The sequence below is a fragment of the Gobio gobio genome (genome assembly GCF_949357685.1).
Source record: "Gobio gobio genome assembly, chromosome: 4".
Classification (NCBI taxonomy): Eukaryota; Metazoa; Chordata; class Actinopteri; order Cypriniformes; family Gobionidae; genus Gobio; species Gobio gobio.
The window spans coordinates 67,394,322-67,414,821 of NC_137100.1; the positions used below are offsets into that span (position 1 = coordinate 67,394,322).

At 38.8% G+C, this 20,500-nt stretch overlaps 1 protein-coding gene across 1 annotated transcript in view; it reads right to left on the reverse strand.

Moving 5' to 3' along the window:
- gpsm1b (G protein signaling modulator 1b) overlaps positions 1-13,349 on the reverse strand; it is a 43,751-nt gene extending 30,402 nt beyond the window's left edge. The window contains exons 1-4 of the mRNA XM_079816135.1: positions 12,883-13,349; positions 6,069-6,290; positions 5,855-5,990; positions 115-257 (exon numbers count right to left, since the gene is read on the reverse strand). Of these exons, the coding sequence (XP_079672261.1) occupies positions 115-257; positions 5,855-5,990; positions 6,069-6,290; positions 12,883-13,031 (650 nt within the window). The 5' untranslated portion in view covers positions 13,032-13,349. The remainder of the gene's footprint in view (positions 1-114; positions 258-5,854; positions 5,991-6,068; positions 6,291-12,882) is intronic.
- Positions 13,350-20,500: the final 7,151 nt, after the last annotated feature.

Genomic DNA, 20,500 nt, shown 5'->3' on the forward strand with positions numbered 1-20,500 from the left:
ACACATCAACTCTGAGGACAAAATGTTCACTTGCTGCCGAATATATCCCACCCACTAACAGAGATCATCAGAGTTATTCAGCGGTCATAATGTTATGCAGTAAAAGGCACTCACTCGTAGAAGGCGGTGGCTCGCTGCAGCGTGTCTCTGACGTCGGGCGGGAGATCTCCGGGGTCCTGAGCGCAGCCCCACAGCTGCTGCTTCCCTTTGGCGTGAAACACGTTCCCGATGTTATACAGAGCCCTGGCCTCCCCGACCTGCCACAACACCAGCTACAGGTCAGGCTTAGTACAGGTCAGGCTTAGTACAGGTCAGGCTTAGTACAGGTCAAGCTTAGTACAGGTCAGGCTTAGTACAGGTCAGGCTTAGTACAGGTCAGGCTTAGTACAGGTCAGGCTTAGTACAGGTCAGGCTTATTACAGGTCAGGCTTATTACAGGTCAGGCTTAGTACAGGTCAGGCTTAGTACAGGTCAGGCTTCGTACAGGTCAGGCTTCGTACAGGTCAGGCTTAGTACAGGTCAGGCTTAGTACAGGTCAGGCTTAGTACAGGTCAGGCTTAGTACAGGTCAGGCTTAGTACAGGTCAGGCTTATTACAGGTCAGGCTTATTACAGGTCAGGCTTAGTACAGGTCAGGCTTAGTACAGGTCAGGCTTCGTACAGGTCAGGCTTCGTACAGGTCAGGCTTAGTACAGGTCAGGCTTAGTACAGGTCAGGTTTAGTACAGGTCAGGCTTATTACAGGTCAGGCTTAGTACAGGTAAGGCTTATTACAGGTCAGGCTTAGTACAGGTCAGGCTTAGTACAGGTCAGGCTTAGTACAGGTCAGGCTTAGTACAGGTCAAGCTTAGTACAGGTCAGGCTTAGTACAGGTCAGGCTTAGTACAGGTCAGGCTTAGTACAGGTCAGGCTTAGTACAGGTCAGGCTTAGTACAGGTCAGGCTTAGTACAGGTCAGGCTTAGTACAGGTCAAGCTTAGTACAGGTCAGGCTTAGTACAGGTCAGGCTTAGTACAGGTCAAGCTTAGTACAGGTCAGGCTTAGTACAGGTCAGGCTTAGTACAGGTCAGACTTAGTACAGGTCAGGCTTAGTACAGGTCAGGCTTATTACAGGTCAGGCTTAGTACAGGTCAAGCTTAGTACAGGTCAGGCTTAGTACAGGTCAGGCTTAGTACAGGTCAGGCTTAGTAAAGGTCAGGCTTAGTACAGGTCAGGCTTAGTACAGGTCAGGCTTAGTACAGGTCAGGCTTAGTACAGGTCAGGCTTAGTACAGGTCAAGCTTAGTACAGGTCAGGCTTAGTACAGGTCAGGCTTAGTACAGGTCAGGCTTAGTACAGGTCAGGCATAGTACAGGTCAGGCTTTATACAGGTCAGGCTTTGTACAGGTCAGGCTTAGTACAGGTCAGGCTTAGTACAGGTCAGGCTTAGTACAGGTCAGGCTTTGTACAGGTCAGGTTTAGTACAGGTCAGGCTTTATACAGGTCAGGCTTTATACAGGTCAGGCTTTATACAGGTCAGGCTTTATACAGGTCAGGCTTTATACAGGTCAGGCTTAGTACAGGTCAGGCTTTGAGCTACAGGTCAAGCTTTGTACAGGTCAGGCTTAGTACAGGTCAGGCTTAGTACAGGTCAAGCTTAGTACAGGTCAAGCTTAGTACAGGTCAAGCTTAGTACAGGTCAAGCTTAGTACAGGTCAGGCTTAGTACAGGTCAGGCTTAGTACAGGTCAGGCTTAGTACAGGTCAAGCTTAGTACAGGTCAGGCTTAGTACAGGTCAAGCTTAGTTCAGGTCAAGCTTAGTACAGGTCAGGCTTAGTACAGGTCAGGCTTAGTACAGGTCAGGCTTAGTACAGGTCAAGCTTAGTACAGGTCAGGCTTAGTACAGGTCAGGCTTAGTACAGGTCAAGCTTAGTACAGGTCAGGCTTAGTACAGGTCAAGCTTAGTACAGGTCAGGCTTAGTACAGGTCAGGCTTAGTACAGGTCAGGCTTAGTACAGGTCAGGCTTATTACAGGTCAGGCTTAGTACAGGTCAGGCTTAGTACAGGTCAGGCTTAGTACAGGTCAGGCTTAGTACAGGTCAAGCTTAGTACAGGTCAGGCTTAGTACAGGTCAGGCTTAGTACAGGTCAAGCTTTGAGCTACAGTGTTTGATTCAACAGTCCAGACTCAGCCCTTCTGATCACACACTGACTCTGGTTCTATATAGAGCTCGAGGGTTCTTAAAGGTTCTATATAAGGAGAAATGTCTTTAATGATCGCATTATACTTTCATTTTTTCCTAGTGATAAAGTAAGTCTAGCTGTTTAATTCACAAAATTTAAATCACAATAAAAAATGTATTAATTCATTGAAACTAACTCCATAAAGTGATGGAAACCTCTATAAGGTTCTATATACATTCTAAAAAATGCTAAATGTTAAAAACAACCCAAGTTGGGTTGAAAATGGACAAATTCAGGGTTGGGTTGTTTTAACTCAGCGATTGGGTTGTTTTAACTCAGCGATTGGGTTGTTTTAACTCAGCGATTGGGTTGTTTTAAGCCAGCGATTGGGTTGTTTTAACTCAGCGATTGGGTTGTTTTAACTCAGCGATTGGGTTGTTTTAACTCAGCGATTTGGTTATTTTAACTCAGCGATTGGGTTGTTTTAAGCCAGCGATTGGGTTGTTTTAACTCAGCGATTGGGTTATTTTAACTCAGCGATTGGGTTGTTTTAACTCAGCGATTGGGTTGTTTTAACTCAGCGATTGGGTTGTTTTAACTCAGCGATTGGGTTGTTTTAACCCAGCGATTGGGTTGTTTTAACTCAGCGATTGGGTTGTTTTAGCCCAGGTATTGGGTTGTTTTAACTCAGGTATTGGGTTGTTTTAACTCAGCGATTGGGTTGTTTTAACTCAGTGATTGCTTTGATTTAAGCCTGCGATTGGGTTGTTTTAACTCAGCGATTGGGTTGTTTTAACTCAGCGATTGGGTTGTTTTAACTCAGCGATTGGGTTGTTTTAACTCAGCGATTGGGTTGTTTTAACTCAGCGATTGGGTTGTTTTAACTCAGCGATTGGGTTGTTTTAACTCAGCGATTGGGTTGTTTTAACTCAGCGATTTGGTTGTTTTAACTCAGGTATTGGGTTGTTTTAACTCAGGTATTGGGTTGTTTTAACTCAGCGATTGGGTTGTTTTAACTCAGCGATTGGGTTGTTTTAACTCAGCGATTGGGTTGTTTTAACTCAGCGATTGGGTTGTTTTAACTCAGCGATTGGGTTGTTTTAACTCAGCGATTGGGTTGTTTTAACTCAGCGATTGGGTTGTTTTAACTCAGCGATTGGGTTGCTTTAACTCAGCGATTGGGTTGTTTTAACTCAGCGATTGGGTTGTTTTAACTCAGCGATTGGGTTGTTTTAACTCAGTGATTGCTTTGATTTAAGCCTGCGATTGGGTTGTTTTAACTCAGCGATTGGGTTGTTTTAACTCAGCGATTGGGTTGCTTTAACTCAGCGATTGGGTTGTTTTAACTCAGCGATTGGGTTGTTTTAACTCAGCGATTGGGTTGTTTTAACCCAGCGATTGGGTTGTTTTAACCCAGCGATTGGGTTGTTTTAACTCAGCGATTGGGTTGTTTTAGCCCAGGTATTGGGTTGTTTTAACTCAGGTATTGGGTTGTTTTAACTCAGCGATTGGGTTGTTTTAACTCAGTGATTGCTTTGATTTAAGCCTGCGATTGGGTTGTTTTAACTCAGCGATTGGGTTATTTTAACTCAGCGATTGGGTTGCTTTAACTCAGCGATTGGGTTGTTTTAACTCAGCGATTGGGTTGTTTTAACTCAGCGATTGGGTTGTTTTAACCCAGCGATTGGGTTGTTTTAACTCAGCGATTGGGTTGTTTTAGCCCAGGTATTGGGTTGTTTTAACTCAGGTATTGGGTTGTTTTAACTCAGCGATTGGGTTGTTTTAACTCAGTGATTGCTTTGATTTAAGCCTGCGATTGGGTTGTTTTAACTCAGCGATTGGGTTATTTTAACTCAGCGATTGGGTTGCTTTAACTCAGCGATTGGGTTGTTTTAACTCAGCGATTGGGTTGTTTTAACTCAGCGATTGGTTTGTTTTAAGCCAGCGATTGGGTTGTTTTAACCCAGCGATTGGGTTGTTTTAACCCAGCGATTGGGTTGTTTTAACTCAGCGATTGGGTTGTTTTAGCCCAGGTATTGGGTTGTTTTAACTCAGGTATTGGGTTGTTTTAACTCAGTGATTGCTTTGATTTAAGCCTGCGATTGGGTTGTTTTAACTCAGCGATTGGGTTATTTTAACTCAGCGATTGGGTTGCTTTAACTCAGCGATTGGGTTGTTTTAACTCAGCGATTGGGTTGTTTTAACTCAGCGATTGGGTTGTTTTAACTCAGCGATTGGTTTGTTTTAAGCCAGCGATTGGGTTGTTTTAACCCAGCGATTGGGTTGTTTTAACCCAGCGATTGGGTTGTTTTAACTCAGCGATTGGGTTGTTTTAGCCCAGGTATTGGGTTGTTTTAACTCAGGTATTGGGTTGTTTTAACTCAGTGATTGCTTTGATTTAAGCCTGCGATTGGGTTGTTTTAACTCAGCGATTGGGTTATTTTAACTCAGCGATTGGGTTGCTTTAACTCAGCGATTGGGTTGTTTTAACTCAGCGATTGGGTTGTTTTAACTCAGCGATTGGGTTGTTTTAACTCAGCGATTGGTTTGTTTTAACTCAGCGATTGGGTTGTTTTAACTCAGCGATTGGGTTGTTTTAACTCAGCGATTGGTTTGTTTTAACCCAGCGATTGGTTTGTTTTAACCCAGCTATTGGGTTGTTTTAACTCAGCTATTGGGTTGTTTTAACTCAGCGATTGGGTTGTTTTAACCCAGCTATTGGGTTGTTTTAACTCAGCGATTGGGTTGTTTTAACCCAGCGGTTGGGTTGTTTTAACTCAGCGATTGGGTTGTTTTAACTCAGCTATTGGGTTGTTTTAACTCAGCTATTGGGTTGTTTTAACTCAGCGATTGGGTTGTTTTAACCCAGCTATTGGGTTGTTTTAACTCAGCGATTGGGTTGTTTTAACCCAGCGATTGGGTTGTTTTAACCCAGCGATTGGGTTGTTTTAACCCAGCGATTGGGTTGTTTTAACTCAGCGGTTGGGTTGTTTTAACTCAGCGATTGGGTTGTTTTAACTCAGCGATTGGGTTGTTTTAACTCAGCGATTGGGTTGTTTTAACTCAGCGATTGGATTGTTTTAACCCAGCGATTGGGTTGTTTTAGCCCAGGTATTGGGTTGTTTTAACTCAGGTATTGGGTTGTTTTAACACAGCGATTGGGTTGTTTTAGCCCAGTGATTTGCTTGTTTTAAGCCAGAGATTGGGTTGTTTTAAGCCAGAGATTGGGTTGTTTTAAGCCAGAGATTGGGTTGTTTTAACCCCTTCAGACTGCCTGTTCATAGAGATCGATTCCCATTATAAGGCTTGTTTTGAGGAGATGTCTACGTTAAAGAGGTGTCGTTTGTGTTTTAACAACGTTGAGCTCACGAGTTTGAATCTGTGAATATATTTCCAACTTTACTGAACTCATTGAACTAAGCACAGACTGTTCTTCTTTATACTAAAGCCAAAATTAACTCTATGAACTGCTCCATTGTTAACGTACTGAGCGGTTTGAAACACTGCCAGCGGGACATTATTTGTGCAAAGTTTTGAAAAATAATGTTTTCCACCAACACGTCCCTTTAGGGGCTCCGTACGCTTTAAACCAAAGACAACAGACGTGAGTATAAAATTACTACTGAAGTGTCTCAAAATGAGCAACTCCAGTATAGAACTCAGGCTTTGTTTATGACCCGATGAACATTTCCTCACCTTGTCTCCTTGTTCCTGGGAGATGTCCAGGTGTCTCTGACAGCACACCGCGGCTTCATCATAGCGGCCCAGAACCTTCAGAGTGTTGCCCAGATTCCCACTGGCCTTCCCTTCTCCGACCCGGTCCCCGATCGTCCTGGAGGAAAATCAACTTTGCATGAAATGTTGAAAGGTTGATGCGGCGGCCGTGAGTGTGTGGAGACGCCGCGCTCACCGAGCCAGCGTGAGGTCGTGCCGATGGTACTCCAGGGCTTTCCCGAACTCCTTCAGGTAGAAGTATCCGTTTCCCAGCTGGCTGTAGATGGCGCTGAGCGTCTTCAGATCCTCCGTCCCCACCTGAACAGCAGCTTCGAAGAACGCAGTCCCGCCTTTAAAGTCTCCGGCTTTACACAGTCTCTCCCCCTCCAGAGCCAGCTCCAGACAAGAGGCTTCCATTCTGGACAACACAAGCAATGCGGATCATCAGAGTGAGTAGGGAAAGAAATGTCAGCATTTTGGCTGAAACTGGGGGAATTGTTTGAGATATTCCTCAATAATACCTATGGAACCCCCCCCCCCCCCCCCCCCCACTGCAAGAAATCCCAAGAAATGGCATTCCAGGACTAAAGTTCATGAACCCTTTGCACTAAAAGCATACACTCTAAAAAATGCTGTGTTAGAAATAACCCAAGTTGGGTTGAAAATGGACTAACCCAGCAATTGGGTTGTTTTAAACCAGCGATTGGGTTGTTTTAACTCAGCGATTGGGTTGTTTTAACTCAGCGATTGGGTTGTTTTAACTCAGCGATTGGGTTGGTTTAACTCAGCGATTGGGTTGTTTTAACTCAGCGATTGGGTTGTTTTAACTCAGCGATTGGGTTGTTTTAACACAGCGATTGGGTTGTTTTAACTCAGCGATTGGGTTGTTTTAACACAGCGATTGGGTTGGTTTAACTCAGCGATTGGGTTGTTTTAACACAGCGATTGGGTTGTTTTAACTCAGCGATTGGGTTGTTTTAACTCAGCGATTGGGTTGGTTTAACTCAGCGATTGGGTTGTTTTAACTCAGCGATTGGGTTGTTTTAACTCAGCGATTGGGTTGTTTTAACTCAGCGATTGGGTTGTTTTAACTCAGCGATTGGGTTGTTTTAACTCAGCGATTGGGTTGTTTTAACTCAGCGATTGGGTTGTTTTAACTCAGCGATTGGGTTGTTTTAACTCAGCGATTGGGTTGTTTTAACTCAGCGATTGGGTTGTTTTAACTCAGCGATTGGGTTGTTTTAACTCAGCGATTGGGTTGTTTTAACTCAGCGATTGGGTTGTTTTAACTCAGCGATTGGGTTGTTTTAACTCAGCGATTGGGTTGTTTTAACACAGCGATTGGGTTGTTTTAACTCAGCGATTGGGTTGGTTTAACTCAGCGATTGGGTTGTTTTAACTCAGCGATTGGGTTGTTTTAACTCAGCGATTGGGTTGTTTTAACTCAGCGATTGGGTTGTTTTAACCCAGCGATTGGGTTGTTTTAACTCAGCGATTGGGTTGTTTTAACTCAGCGGTTGGGTTGTTTTTACTGAACTCAGTGAACTAAGCACAGACTGTATTTCTTTATACTTTTTATCAGATGAACGTGATCATCTCTGAGCTCAGACATAACTTCCGCTTAGTGAGGTCAAAATACGAGCGTGGTCATAGATGTATCGATCGTAGATGCCTCATTCTACTGATCCGTGCAAGCGCTAATGAGGCATCTACGATCGATATATCTATGACCTGGCTCGTAATTTGACCTCACTAAGCGGAAGTTATGCCGGAGCTCAGAGATGATCACGTTTGTCTGATAAGAGGTAAAATAATATCATAAATACTGCTGGGTTTCTCACAGAAACTGATGGTTTGTCTAGATAAGACCCTTATTCCCTTATTGTATTATTGTTATTTAATCCTACATTTCATAATGCTTGTATTTTTGTATTTTATTATATTTTTTGCATGTTTATGTTTTGTGAAGCGCTTTGAGATGCATTTTAAAGGCGCTATATCAAATAAAGTCTATTAATATTATTATTATTATTATTATATTATTCATCGTCTGGTATTGTTTAAAGCTGCACTGAAACTGTCCATTGGAGCCCTTTGAAGTCCATTATATGGAGAAAATCCTGGAATGTTTTCATCAAAAACTTCATTTCTTTTCGACTTTAGAAAGAAAGACATCTTGGATGACATGGGGGTGAGGAAATGATCAGCAAAAGTTTATTTAAAAGTGAACTAATCCTTTAAGTTGTGTTTTGTTTATGTATGTGCGCGGCAGTCGTCCGTGAGGGGCTTTCATTTTGTGTTTATTATTTGATAATAAGTTCCCGCCTCCTTCTTCTCACACGAACAAACTCCATTACAGTTATTATTGTTATGGTTGTCACCGGATGAGGTCGGGTTGCAAAACCAAACACAATTAATAACTTTTGTCCGTGGCGTCTTGTCTATCTGTGGTAAAACTGCTGAAATTGTGTAACTATGCATTTATATCTGGTGGTTTCATAACAATGAGACGAAAGCTGTTGGTTTTCCTCTTTGTTTGATTGGTTCTGTGTTCTCCAGGGTTCCGGCATGTCGATGATATTCAGCTTGGTGTCGGTCAGTCTTGCGTTCTCATTACAGGCACACATATTTCCATCTCCAGTGGTCTGAAGGCCATTATATCTGGCCGTGTTTTGACAACAGCTCCCTCGTTTGGCTGCTTCTGCATGAATGTCTGAAACACTCGTGCTTTTGGCTCGGCTGCTGTAGACCGAGAGAGATTTATCCAGTCCTGCGGTCAGGAAAGAATGTTGGCCCGAGCTCTAGATGGACCCACATCCACCTCTGCTTTGTTTTAAACTGGGGGACGATTCTTTCCTCTGAAGCCAGGGAGATTTTTACATTTTCTTGCCTTGTCTGGCATGAGAAGAATCCTGGTCTGCCGCATCTGATCTCGGTAAATGAACAGCACATGACTTGACAAATCAAGAATGTGCCATTAATCCTTCACATCTCTTGACCCGAAATATGAGCCAAGTCAAGTCAACTTTATTTCTATAGCATTTAAACAACACAACTGTTTTCAACGTGTCTTTTAAACCCGACTAAAGGTTAAAAAGTGAGTAGTGCCCTACTCTAGAGATACTCAAGATTAACACGAGACTGGCAAAAACCGTGTGTTAAAACACAAAAAAACTCACATACACACACACAAAAAACACAATTAGCTTTTGGAATGACACGCGTTAATTAATGTGTGCGTGTGTTTTTGTGTGTATAAGTGTGTGTGTGAGAGAGTTTTTTTGTCTGTTTTGCACTCTTGATGTTTTAGAGATCTTCACTGTTGAGTCCTTGTTTTCTGCATCCTGGCTGATATTTAGATTGTATGCACAAAAAAACTCTGCATTTTCATATTTTTGCTAATTTCCCATTTATTTCCTATGGGGGTCATTTTTGACCCGAAGGTCCTGAGTGTGACTTTTTTTTTATGACCACTTAGACTTTTCAAATCCTGTCCCCAATTGTTTTGGGGTGTTCATATACCAAGTACCAATAAAGTCACCAAGTTTCGGACCTTTCCGATGAAGCTACGATTTTAAATTTTTTTTTATAAAAACGCAAGATCCACTATAGTGGTAAAAATGTGCTATTGCGTGATAAAAATGCTCAATGTGTCCACCGAGCTCATTAAAAAATTGCTTTCATGAGGCCTAGGCTTGACTATAAAATGAAATACAGCTTTAAGAAAAATTTTAATAAATGTTTTTATTATATTCAATGGGAAAAAATGGGTCATAATTATTGCATAAATATTAATTATAAATCATAAAATTATCTCAAAACACCAAAAAACTAAAGAAAAAATATTATTAAACAAAAATATATTTCATTGATTTTACTCAAATCTTTTTTTCGGGTCATTTTGACCCGAAGGTCCTGAGTGTGACCCATAAATGAAGAACCCCAGAGGGTTAAATAACAGATTTAAGATTACAATAATATCAGATTTGTCTCATTTTAAATAAACACACAAAAAAAAACAGAGATGAAGAATAAACTTAAGTAAGAATTGTACTTTTGCTATGGTTAAATAAATGTTCAGTGATATCTTCCAAAGATTTTTTTAATTTTGGCGCAATTTTCTCCAAATAATGTTGCTATGGCAACAAGTGAGTTTGGTCATCCTGGCATGTGTGGAAAGTGTTAAACCGTGTGTGTTACAACGCATTACAAGTAATCAGATCAAGTAACTAGTAAAGTAACGCATTACTTTTCAAATTTACAACATAATATCTGATTTACTTTTTGACATTTATTTGACTGACAGCTCTCCTGTCCTCATGTTGAAAAAAATCGAGAGTAAGTGCAGAGGCGTTGTGAGTAAATGTGTTATTGTAGTTCTAGACTAAATGTGAGCATTTATTTATCTCACTTGCACAATAGAGATTCTGTACTCCTCAGAATGAATAAAATCAGTCAAATGCAAAATCAGAGTACTATGCAAACCTCAAATATATAAATGTTAAATAAAACAAATATTTTTATGCATTTAATCTACCTTTATTGACCAATGTCTTGTTCCTAACCTTCGATGATTCAGTTAAACCATGAGCAAAAATTACTAGATTTGGTAAAACTTTTTTCTCCTGCGTCCTATTCTTCCATTATCCAGAATGATAATGAAATAATAATAATAAACCTTGCACATTATACTTCTTTATATATACATATATATATATTTATGTTAACCACTTATTTCTAAGTCTACAGTTTATCTCACTTATCATATCCACTTATTTTTTTTATATTTTTTTATTTTTTTATATTTTAATTTTTATATTTTAATTTTTATCTTATTTCCTATTTTTATCTTTTACTTGATTTATTTATAATTCTACTTATGTTAATACTTTTTATTCTAATTTTATTCTATTTCTATTTTAATTTCTTGTAACTGTTATTTGCACTGTCCATGGAGCGGACCTGTTTACATTTCACTGCCAGTTGTATATTGTGTATATAACTGTGTATGTGACAAATAAAACTCTTGAATGAGAATGGCTTATTATTTAAATTTTTGTATGAAGAGGTATTTACATTTGCACAAAAATATAACTTTTTTTGCCATTAAAAAACCCCCCAAAAAACAAGCCCAGTCCAGGTGAGAAAAACTAACGCAAAAGTAATGTAATGCATTACTTTTCTTAAAAAGTAACGAAGTAACTCAATTAGTTACTATTTAAGGGAGTAATGCAATATTGTAACGCATTATTTTTCTTAAAAAGTAATTATGTAACTCAATTAGTTACTTTTTAAGAGCGTAACGCAATATTGTAACGCATTACTTTTCTTAAAAAGTAACTAAGTAACTCAATTAGTTACTTTTTAAGGGAGTAACGCAATATTGTAACGCATTACTTTTCTTAAAAAGTAACTAAGTAACTCAATTAGTTACTTTTTAAGGGAGTAACGCAATATTATAAACATTACTTTTCTTAAAAAGTAACTAAGTAACTCAATTAGTTACTTTTTAAGGGTAGTAACGCAATATTGTAACGCATTACTTTTCTTAAAAAGTAACTAAGTAACTCAATTAGTTACTTTTTAAGGGAGTAACGCAATATTGTAAACATTACTTTTCTTAAAAAGTAACTCAATTAGTTGCTTTTTAAGGGAGTAAAGCAATATTGTAACGCATTACTTTTCTTAAAAAGTAACTAAGTAACTCAATTAGTTACTTTTTAAGGGAGTAACGCAATATTATAAACATTACTTTTCTTAAAAAGTAACTAAGTAACTCAATTAGTTACTTTTTAAGGGAGTAACGCAATATTGTAACGCATTACTTTTCTTAAAAAGTAACTAAGTAACTCAATTAGTTACTTTTTAAGGGAGTAACGCAATATTGTAAACATTACTTTTCTTAAAAAGTAACTCAATTAGTTGCTTTTTAAGGGAGTAACGCAATATTGTAATGCATTACTTTTCTTAAAAAGTAACTAAGTAACTCAATTAGTTACTTTTTAAAGGAGTAACGCAATATTGTAACGCATTACTTTTCTAAAAAAGTAACTAAGTAACTCAATTAGTTACTTTTTAAGGGAGTAACGCAATATTGTAACACATTACTTTTCTTAAAAAGTAAATAAGTAACTCAATTAGTTACTTTTTTAAGGGAGTAACGCAATATTGTAACGCATTACTTTTCTTAAAAAGTAACTAAGTAACTCAATTAGTTACTTTTTCAAGGGAGTAACGCAATATTGTAACGCATTACTTTTCTTAAAAAGTAACTAAGTAACTCAATTAGTTACTTTTTCAAGGGAGTAACGCAATATTGTAACGCATTACTTTTCTTAAAAAGTAACTAAGTAACTCAATTAGTTACTTTTTAAGGGAGTAACGCAATATTGTAATGCATTACTTTTCTTAAAAAGTAACTAAGTAACTCAATTAGTTACTTTTTCAAGGGAGTAACGCAATATTGTAACGCATTACTTTTCTTAAAAAGTAACTAAGTAACTCAATTAGTTACTTTTTTAGGGAGTAACGCAATATTGTAACGCATTACTTTTCTTAAAAAGTAACTAAGTAACTCAATTAGTTACTTTTTAAGGGAGTAACGCATTATTGTAACGCATTACTTTTCTTAAAAAGTAACTAAGTAACTTAATTAGTTACTTTTTAAGGGAGTAACGCAATATTGTAACGCATTACTTTTCTTAAAAAGTAACTAAGTAACTCAATTAGTTACTTTTTAAGGGAGTAACGCAATATTTTAACGCATTACTTTTCTTAAAAAGTAACTAAGTAACTCAATTAGTTACTTTTTAAGGGAGTAACGCAATATTGTAATGCATTACTTTTCAAAGCAACTTTCCCCAACACTGATCAAGATTAACACCAGACTGGTAGAAACCGTGTGTGTTATGGACTCTTTAAATCAACAGATTTGCTCAAAACACTGATTCATTAAGTTCTATTACCATTTGATCCTAACTAAAGTTAGCTGGGGAAGCGTCCACCTGTACCTGCACTTTGGTTTGGTGCGTGTCTTCTCAACATAGCGGCCGAGCTCCAGGTTCAGAGGTCGCAGTGTGGCCTGCGGTCTGGGGCCGAGATGAACCAGGCGACACATGGCTATCTGAGCCCGGCTCAGAGGAAACGCTTCAGTCGACATGATCCACAGTCAGCCACAACAGCTACAAGTCACAATGATGGAGGCTTTATAGACTAAAGCTGGACTGACCACATTTCCCGCATTTCAATATTTTGCTGTGACCAGAGCATCGTCTTTCAAGGTTAATAACCAAGCAGAGAGATCTCAGACTTCTTCTGTTGGATCCACTGAAGAACATGAACGCTAGACTCTCCCAAAGCACCAACAAGCGTCTCTGAAACTCCCAATTTCAAGGATAAAACGGCCCCTTCTCAACTCCACATATCCATTAGGATTGAAGAAACACATCCAGCGTGAACACGCAGAGACTGCAGAACTGACCGGCGGGACGACCGCGCCCTAATTCTCCTGAAGGACACCACAGGACACAGCCAGATAATCCTGCTCCTGCTGACCCAAAGAGCTCAAACCTCCACCACAGACAATATCATATCATTTTACAGACTAATGAGAAGCTTAAATTGGTTATGTTTTCTCTTTGACCTTCCCTTTATTCTGTTAGGAAACCCAGAAAGATGTCACACACATAACTGACGATAAAGAGGAAATGACCAACCTTTGTGGCATGACTTTGTTCCAGTTAGACTGTGCATTAGTGAGGATTTAACACTGGTTCTCCCCAGCAAACCATGCAACGAGTCACTGAATCATTCACTCAATAGATTTGTTCAAAAACACTGATTCTTTAATCTCTGCAAACCCCCCAACGAAACAACCAGGGGTCCAATATTGCATCATCATAATCATTTAAAAAAATCTATAAGTTGTGCAGCACAAAAATAGACATATATGGTATCGTTTGAAAGATTACAACCTCAGCTTTCTTTATAATGAATTTATGTTACATAGAAAAAGATAATAAGATCTGAATTTGACCCCCCCCCCCCTTGAGAAAATCATATGAAAAATATTACATTTCATATTTATATCACAAAAACTCAACAAAATAAACAAAATAAAAAATCACAAAACCAAAAATAGACAAGTCATATTTCAAATGAAAGCTCTCACCCTCAGGAATATTTCACTGATCCAACACTTTACGGTAACGTTATTATCAAAAGAATCACGAAGATGGAAATGACTCCTTTGAACAAGCAAACACATGAGTCATATTCCTGTTCGGATCACTTCCTCCTTGTGTAGCTACTACATCAGCTCGTTCCTTAGGTTGTTTACTTCAAAATGAGAATATTTTCACATAAACCACACTGTGATATGTCACCGATGTCCAGATCAAAACATGTGATGCCGACCAATACTCATATTATCCTTAGTTTTGATCGTCTCTGTTAGCCGCGATTTCTTTGCGTAATCACGTATTGCATCATACGTCAAAAAAGCTGAGTATCTCAGCTCTCTATAGACACGTCATGCTTCTAGACCAATCAGAGCCTGAGATCTCCCTTTAGAAAGATGAGGAGGCGGAGCCTTTTCGATTTCCCAGCGCTGGTTTAAATCAATGAAGATGAGTAGGAGTTATTAGATATTTTGCACAGATTCAAGAAGATTCTTTTTTCCCCTGTTTACTGACACCTAGTGGAATCAACAGAAACTCACAGAAACAAAAACTTTGTGCTAAGCTAGGCTAGCTGGAGCCATGTACTTCCAGTCTTTGTGCTAAGCTAGGCTAGATGGAGCCGTTTACCTCCCGTCTTTGTGCTAAGCTAGGCTAGCTGGAGCCATTTACCTCCAGTCTTTGTGCTAAGCTAGGCTAGCGGTGTGTGTGTCAGACAGAGTTATGGCACGGAGATGAGAATGGTGTGTATGGACTTCTCTAACTCTGGGGGATACGCTGAATAAGATCAAGTCACAAAAATTTGTTTAAAAACCAAATCATGTAAATCTAAGTACTTTGAAATGAACTTGTTTATGTAGTTTAGTCTGTCTCGTGCTCATTATATTGCTTTATCCGCACCTGCGTGTGTGTAAAGTGTGAAGTGTTTCTATGGGGTGTGTGGCACACATCCAGAGGCTCAGCAGGAAGTGTGTGTCACAGAAAGGCCATGGTCTCCCCGACATGCACACGTTTGATCTCAGCAGCTCGAGTGTGTGTGAGACATCCGTCGAGTGTGTGTGAGACATCCGTCGAGTGTGTGGATCCTGCGGGAGTGTGTGCCGCCTCATCCCCAGAGCAGATGCTGAGGGGTCAGGTCAGCTGCTCTTTCTAATGGGCTCCAGGATTACTCACTGGTTAATCCAGAATTACACATAACCAGATTTGGAACAACTAGGATTAAAGTGGAGCAATTAGCAATTAGCTGAGTGCTCTGACATGATCACACACACACACACACACACTCACTGACACTGAATCTGAGCGGAGGAAATGTATGAATTTGTGCTGGACGGTGTACCGGTTCATACCGAATACCGGTATTTATATTTGTTATGATATGAATTTTGATGATACCGCAATACCGGTATGCCGCTTAAACAACGTTCGGAACGCGGCTCAGCGCGTCATTGCCGCGTTTCCATTTCTCTTCAAATTGCGCAAATTGAAATTGCGAATTGAAAATACGGCTAATGGAAACGCGCCAATTTTGCAAAAACTCCCATATATCGCAAAAAAGTTTTTACGCTCGCATGAGGTGGTTTTTCAGGGAATTGAAAAAAGGAAATTTTCACAAAACTGCAATGGAAACAGTTTTTTCGCATTGACAGGTCAGCTGACGTACGGGCACGCATTGCTCTCACACAGGGCCTACATTTTATTTCCACTCAAGTATGTCGTAATAACGAGATCTGTTCTCCTATAAGGACAGTGGCGTAACTTTAACTTAGTAATGACAGACCCCGGTACAGCCACTCATATCATAACTATCTATAGGCCGACTGTAATTAAGACATATATTCAAGAAATGTATTAAAACAGAAAGACGCTGTAGTTTCAGCCTTTACTCAAAGGACGCGGAAACAGCCCAATTACTCACGTCAATCCATTCCCGACGATCTTGGTTTGCTTCTTATTTATTAAATATACAGCCAAATAGTTGATTAAACATTGATCAAAATTAAAATACAATTTATACAAAACAAAATGATTTTTAAAGACTTTCTAGAAAACAAAATTCAATGAAGTGCTCAAGATCCATGTCCCCAGACATATACGCATCTGATTATAGCCTTACTCATGCTGCTCACTTATGACATATGAAATCAAAAAAATATAATATTTAAACATAGCCTATGAAACTAAATAGGCTGCGTTTTCTTTAACCCTCTGTCCGACGAAGGCGTCGGCGCGTTCTGATGGGTTTTTTCCTTTATGACAGTGGAAACAACTCACAATACTCCGTCATTTTTAGCCATACAGATAAGATCAAGATATAATAATAAACAGTAAACTGTCTACTTTTATATGTGTACACTCACAATAACAACAAAAGCAGTGGACTGAGGGAACAGATTATTCTGCACTCCACTCCAATCGCCGTCTTCATTTCAGAAATATATTTTGTTTATTAAACGCAAAGATTTTCATTTCAAAAGCATTTCTAAATTCAGTTTATATTTCCAACAAACAAAATTCCAAGCCAAAATAACGAAGTGGTAAAAGTTACCACCATCACATTCAAACATTTCGCTCGTCTCTATATGTGGCAGCAATGCGTCACACCTGGCGTATGTAAAAGTTGATCATTCTTTACAGTTGATGGTGTGTTTGGGCAGAAGACGAGACAGAGTTCTTTATTAAACTCATAAAAAACAATAGAAAAAGCCACAATTTATCAAGAGCTTGAAGCAGATAAAAACACACACACACCTCATATGTGCCGCTCAAGTATAAGGTGCTTTCCTTGCCATCAGTGCTCGGATAACACACACGTCTTCTTCCATTAATAATAATGGCGTGCGTTGGCTGGGATATATATAAACTTAACAACATACGTAGCATAATTTTTGGAATGACTTATCACGAGAGAAAAAAAAATGGTTTTAGTCGCATAACTTCAGTTAAATGCATACCTCAGGTCTTTAGCGACCCGAGACGTCATTCACTCTCCTCCTCCTCATTCATTTTTTAAAGTTAGACATAAACCTTCTTAATATCCCTCAATCAATCCATTTTAAACAATATAACAAGAAAAAAATTATAAAATTATAATTGAATGCCTGATTTTCCACTGCTATTTTGTCAAAATTGTATAGGGACGCTAACGACCCGAGGTGTGCAAGATTGTACGCATTTTTTTATCTGCACAATAATAAATAAATCTGTAATGACGAAATAAGTGCAATTCACCTTTATTCCACAAGGTGGCAATGTCTGATACACAATAAACAAGTGACGTTTCACTCATATTTACCTCAGACAGAAAACGAAACAATAATATATCGTCGCTGTCCGATGAAAACCACGTATGTCCATTTTGAGATTTTTCGACGGATTGAATGTCCAGGTTCATTTCCGTATACAGTATGCTTCACATATCTAAATGGCCAATGAAAAGTTGTGAAATCATGTCATCTGATTTTCACGTATATCCATTTGGTGTCAAAGCTGTCAATCACGCCGCGTATCTCCCGCCCTGTGGAAGCATCTCGCCGGTCTCGTGAAGTTTCATCGAAGCACTGGATAGCCGAATAACACTGTGAGGTAAAGTAACAGCAAACGTTTGTTTTTGACAACTGTTCTCAAGTTTATTATATATTCACAACTATTATTTATCGGTAAATGGTCTAGACGAAGTAATTGTCAACGAATATTTTTATTTATTTTTATATTTGTGAACCTGGCTGACGAAAGTACGACATTGAAGCTCTCCACAGTTTAGTTCTATTTAATAAACTGAGCGTATTCCTCTGTCAATATGAAACGCGACTTGGCCATTCTAATTAATGATCGGAAGAACGCGTATCTACCACCGTTACTGTAAAATATGCATATATGTCCATTGTCCATATGTCCATACCAAGTATGACAACGCTACATGCTTTTGAAATACGGTGTTTTTTTCACTTCCTGAAAAGTAACCGTTTTGGACATACGTGAGTTTCATCGGGCAGCGACGATATATATATATAATCTGCAAAACTTGAAATGGCTCAGTGATTTACTGCAGAGACAGCACTGAACGCAATCAAATAGTGTCACTGTCGCTTGATGATGGATCTGGTGAAGGAAGCTGTCAGTGAAAAAAATATTATTTTGAAGACGTTGACAATGAGTTTTGAGAATATGCGTGAGATGGCGAATATGAGGGAAATGCAGAATGTACTGGGAAATGAGCTCTGACGAGGACAGTGGTGATGGTGTAAAACTGAACCCTTCCAAACTCCAGAAGGTAACGAAAAATGTTTTATTTTATTCTTCTGTAATTGTTACTCAAATATCAGGAGTTTTATATATTATCGCGACTAGGCATGTGCCAGTATAAATATATATATATATATATTTTCATGTTGCGATTAATTGCTGAAGCTTTTATCACGGTATACGGTATTATCACGATATTTATAAAAAAAAGTTGCAAAAAAAGTGTTGTCATACTATAACAGGTTTAAAAACTTTCTTATAACAAAAGAACCAAACATTTAAATACAATAAAGCAATACACAAAAATGTATAAAGTAAACAAATATTTGAAACAGATTAAAGTGCTAAAGAATTATAAAGAACAATAGGTAACACTTTACAATAATGTCTCGCCAGTTAATGCATTAACATTAACAAAGAGCGAATAGCTACATTTTTACAGAAGTTATTCTTCTTTGATAATGTTAGTTTAAAAAAGCAACTGTTAGTGTAAGCTCAGGTCCATTAAATAATACAGTTACAACTTTTGATTTTAATAATGTGTTATTAAATGCTGAAATGCACATTTAACTAAGATTAATACATGCTTTAGAAGTATTTTTCATTGTCAGTTTGTTAATGAATGAACTAATGTTAAATAATGGAGCCTTATTGTAAAGTGTGTGATTGAACAACACTCAGAACATATTCAAACAATATCTAGGGCATGTAATTTAAAAAAAAAAAAAAGTTTGAAAATGATTTTAAGTCTTTAAGTATTGGGTTATGTGATGACGATGACCGGATTGTGGTTACTGGGGAAACGGCTGTATTTCTGCTGTTCCGTCAGCGCCCTCTGCTGTCTGAAAGTGAATGTGCACTTCAGTGCGTCTTCACGCTTTCCGCCATGTGCTCGGCTCATGAACGGTTTGTTTATATCAATGCGCATTCCTCTTTGACGCGTTGTTCATTTTAAACGGTTGATGGGTAAAGTATTCTTAAAATACATTCTAAAAATCGGAATAATTCGTAATAAATAATTATTCACGGTATTTTGAAGTGCCCACGATAACAATATTGTGCATGTTCATTATTGCGGTATATCGTATTACCGTTTACCGGCACATGTCTAATCGCGACAGGTATAGATCTATCCATGTTAGAAGAATAAAGAGCCCGATATGTAAGAATGTTTGGCTAAACAGTCATGCATTTAAGGGTTAATGGAAACGGCGTCATTTCGCAAGATTTTTTTTACATTTACATTTTACATTTATGCATTTGGCAGACGCTTTTATCCAAAGCGACTTACATTGCATTCAAGGTACACATTTTACATTTTGTCATTTCTTGCTTTCCCTGGGAATCGAACCCATGACCTTGGCGTTGCTAGCGCCATGCTCTACTGTTTGAGCTACAGGAAAGCACGACTTTATCGACTTTTAGAAAATATCGCAAAAGTTTTGCGCAAATCTGTAATGGAAACGCTGCGAATAACATCAAAACACAGCGAATCCAACGCATTTGTGCAGCTCGCCGTCATTTGTATAGACGGAGATTACAATCGAGCCGCTGTTAGCTCTATTAGCTGCTATTTCTAAAATGGCGGTCACAAGAGAGCTGGTGCTTTGGGTGTGGAAAGACACAGAACCGATTTGAAACTAGGCTCTGGCACTCGGTGGAGAAGGGGAATGACAGGAGCAAGAGACTGGTCAATGTTTCCTTTCCGATCTCATGAATTACAAAGGGACACCTAAAAATAGAGTTTCCAAAAGGTTTTTTTAGGGATGCCATAGAAGGAAAAAGTTGGACAGGTTTTTTTTACTTAATGTGAAGAACATTTTTCTACTAAAGAAGCTTCATGGATGTCAAGAACGAGATTGTACAATGTAATTAACAGTGCATTATCACTGAAGTGTGTGAGAACGGTGTTTGGGGAAAACACAACTGTCCGTCACGTATGCAAAGATCAGGGAAGAGGTGCAAGCAGCATTGAACATGCAAATCAGTGGAATATTGCTCTCCTGGCGTGTCTAATCTGCGACACACACTGTATATTAAAGTGCCCCTATTATGCTCCTAATGTTGTTTAGAGTCTCCTACTGCAGGTTCTCACACATCCAAGGTCAAAAACACTCTCATAATATCCATCAGCTCTTCTCTCTCAGTGTCTGAAACGCTTCCACCAAAGATTCAGTCTCTCTAAGCCCCGCCTCTCTGAGAGCTG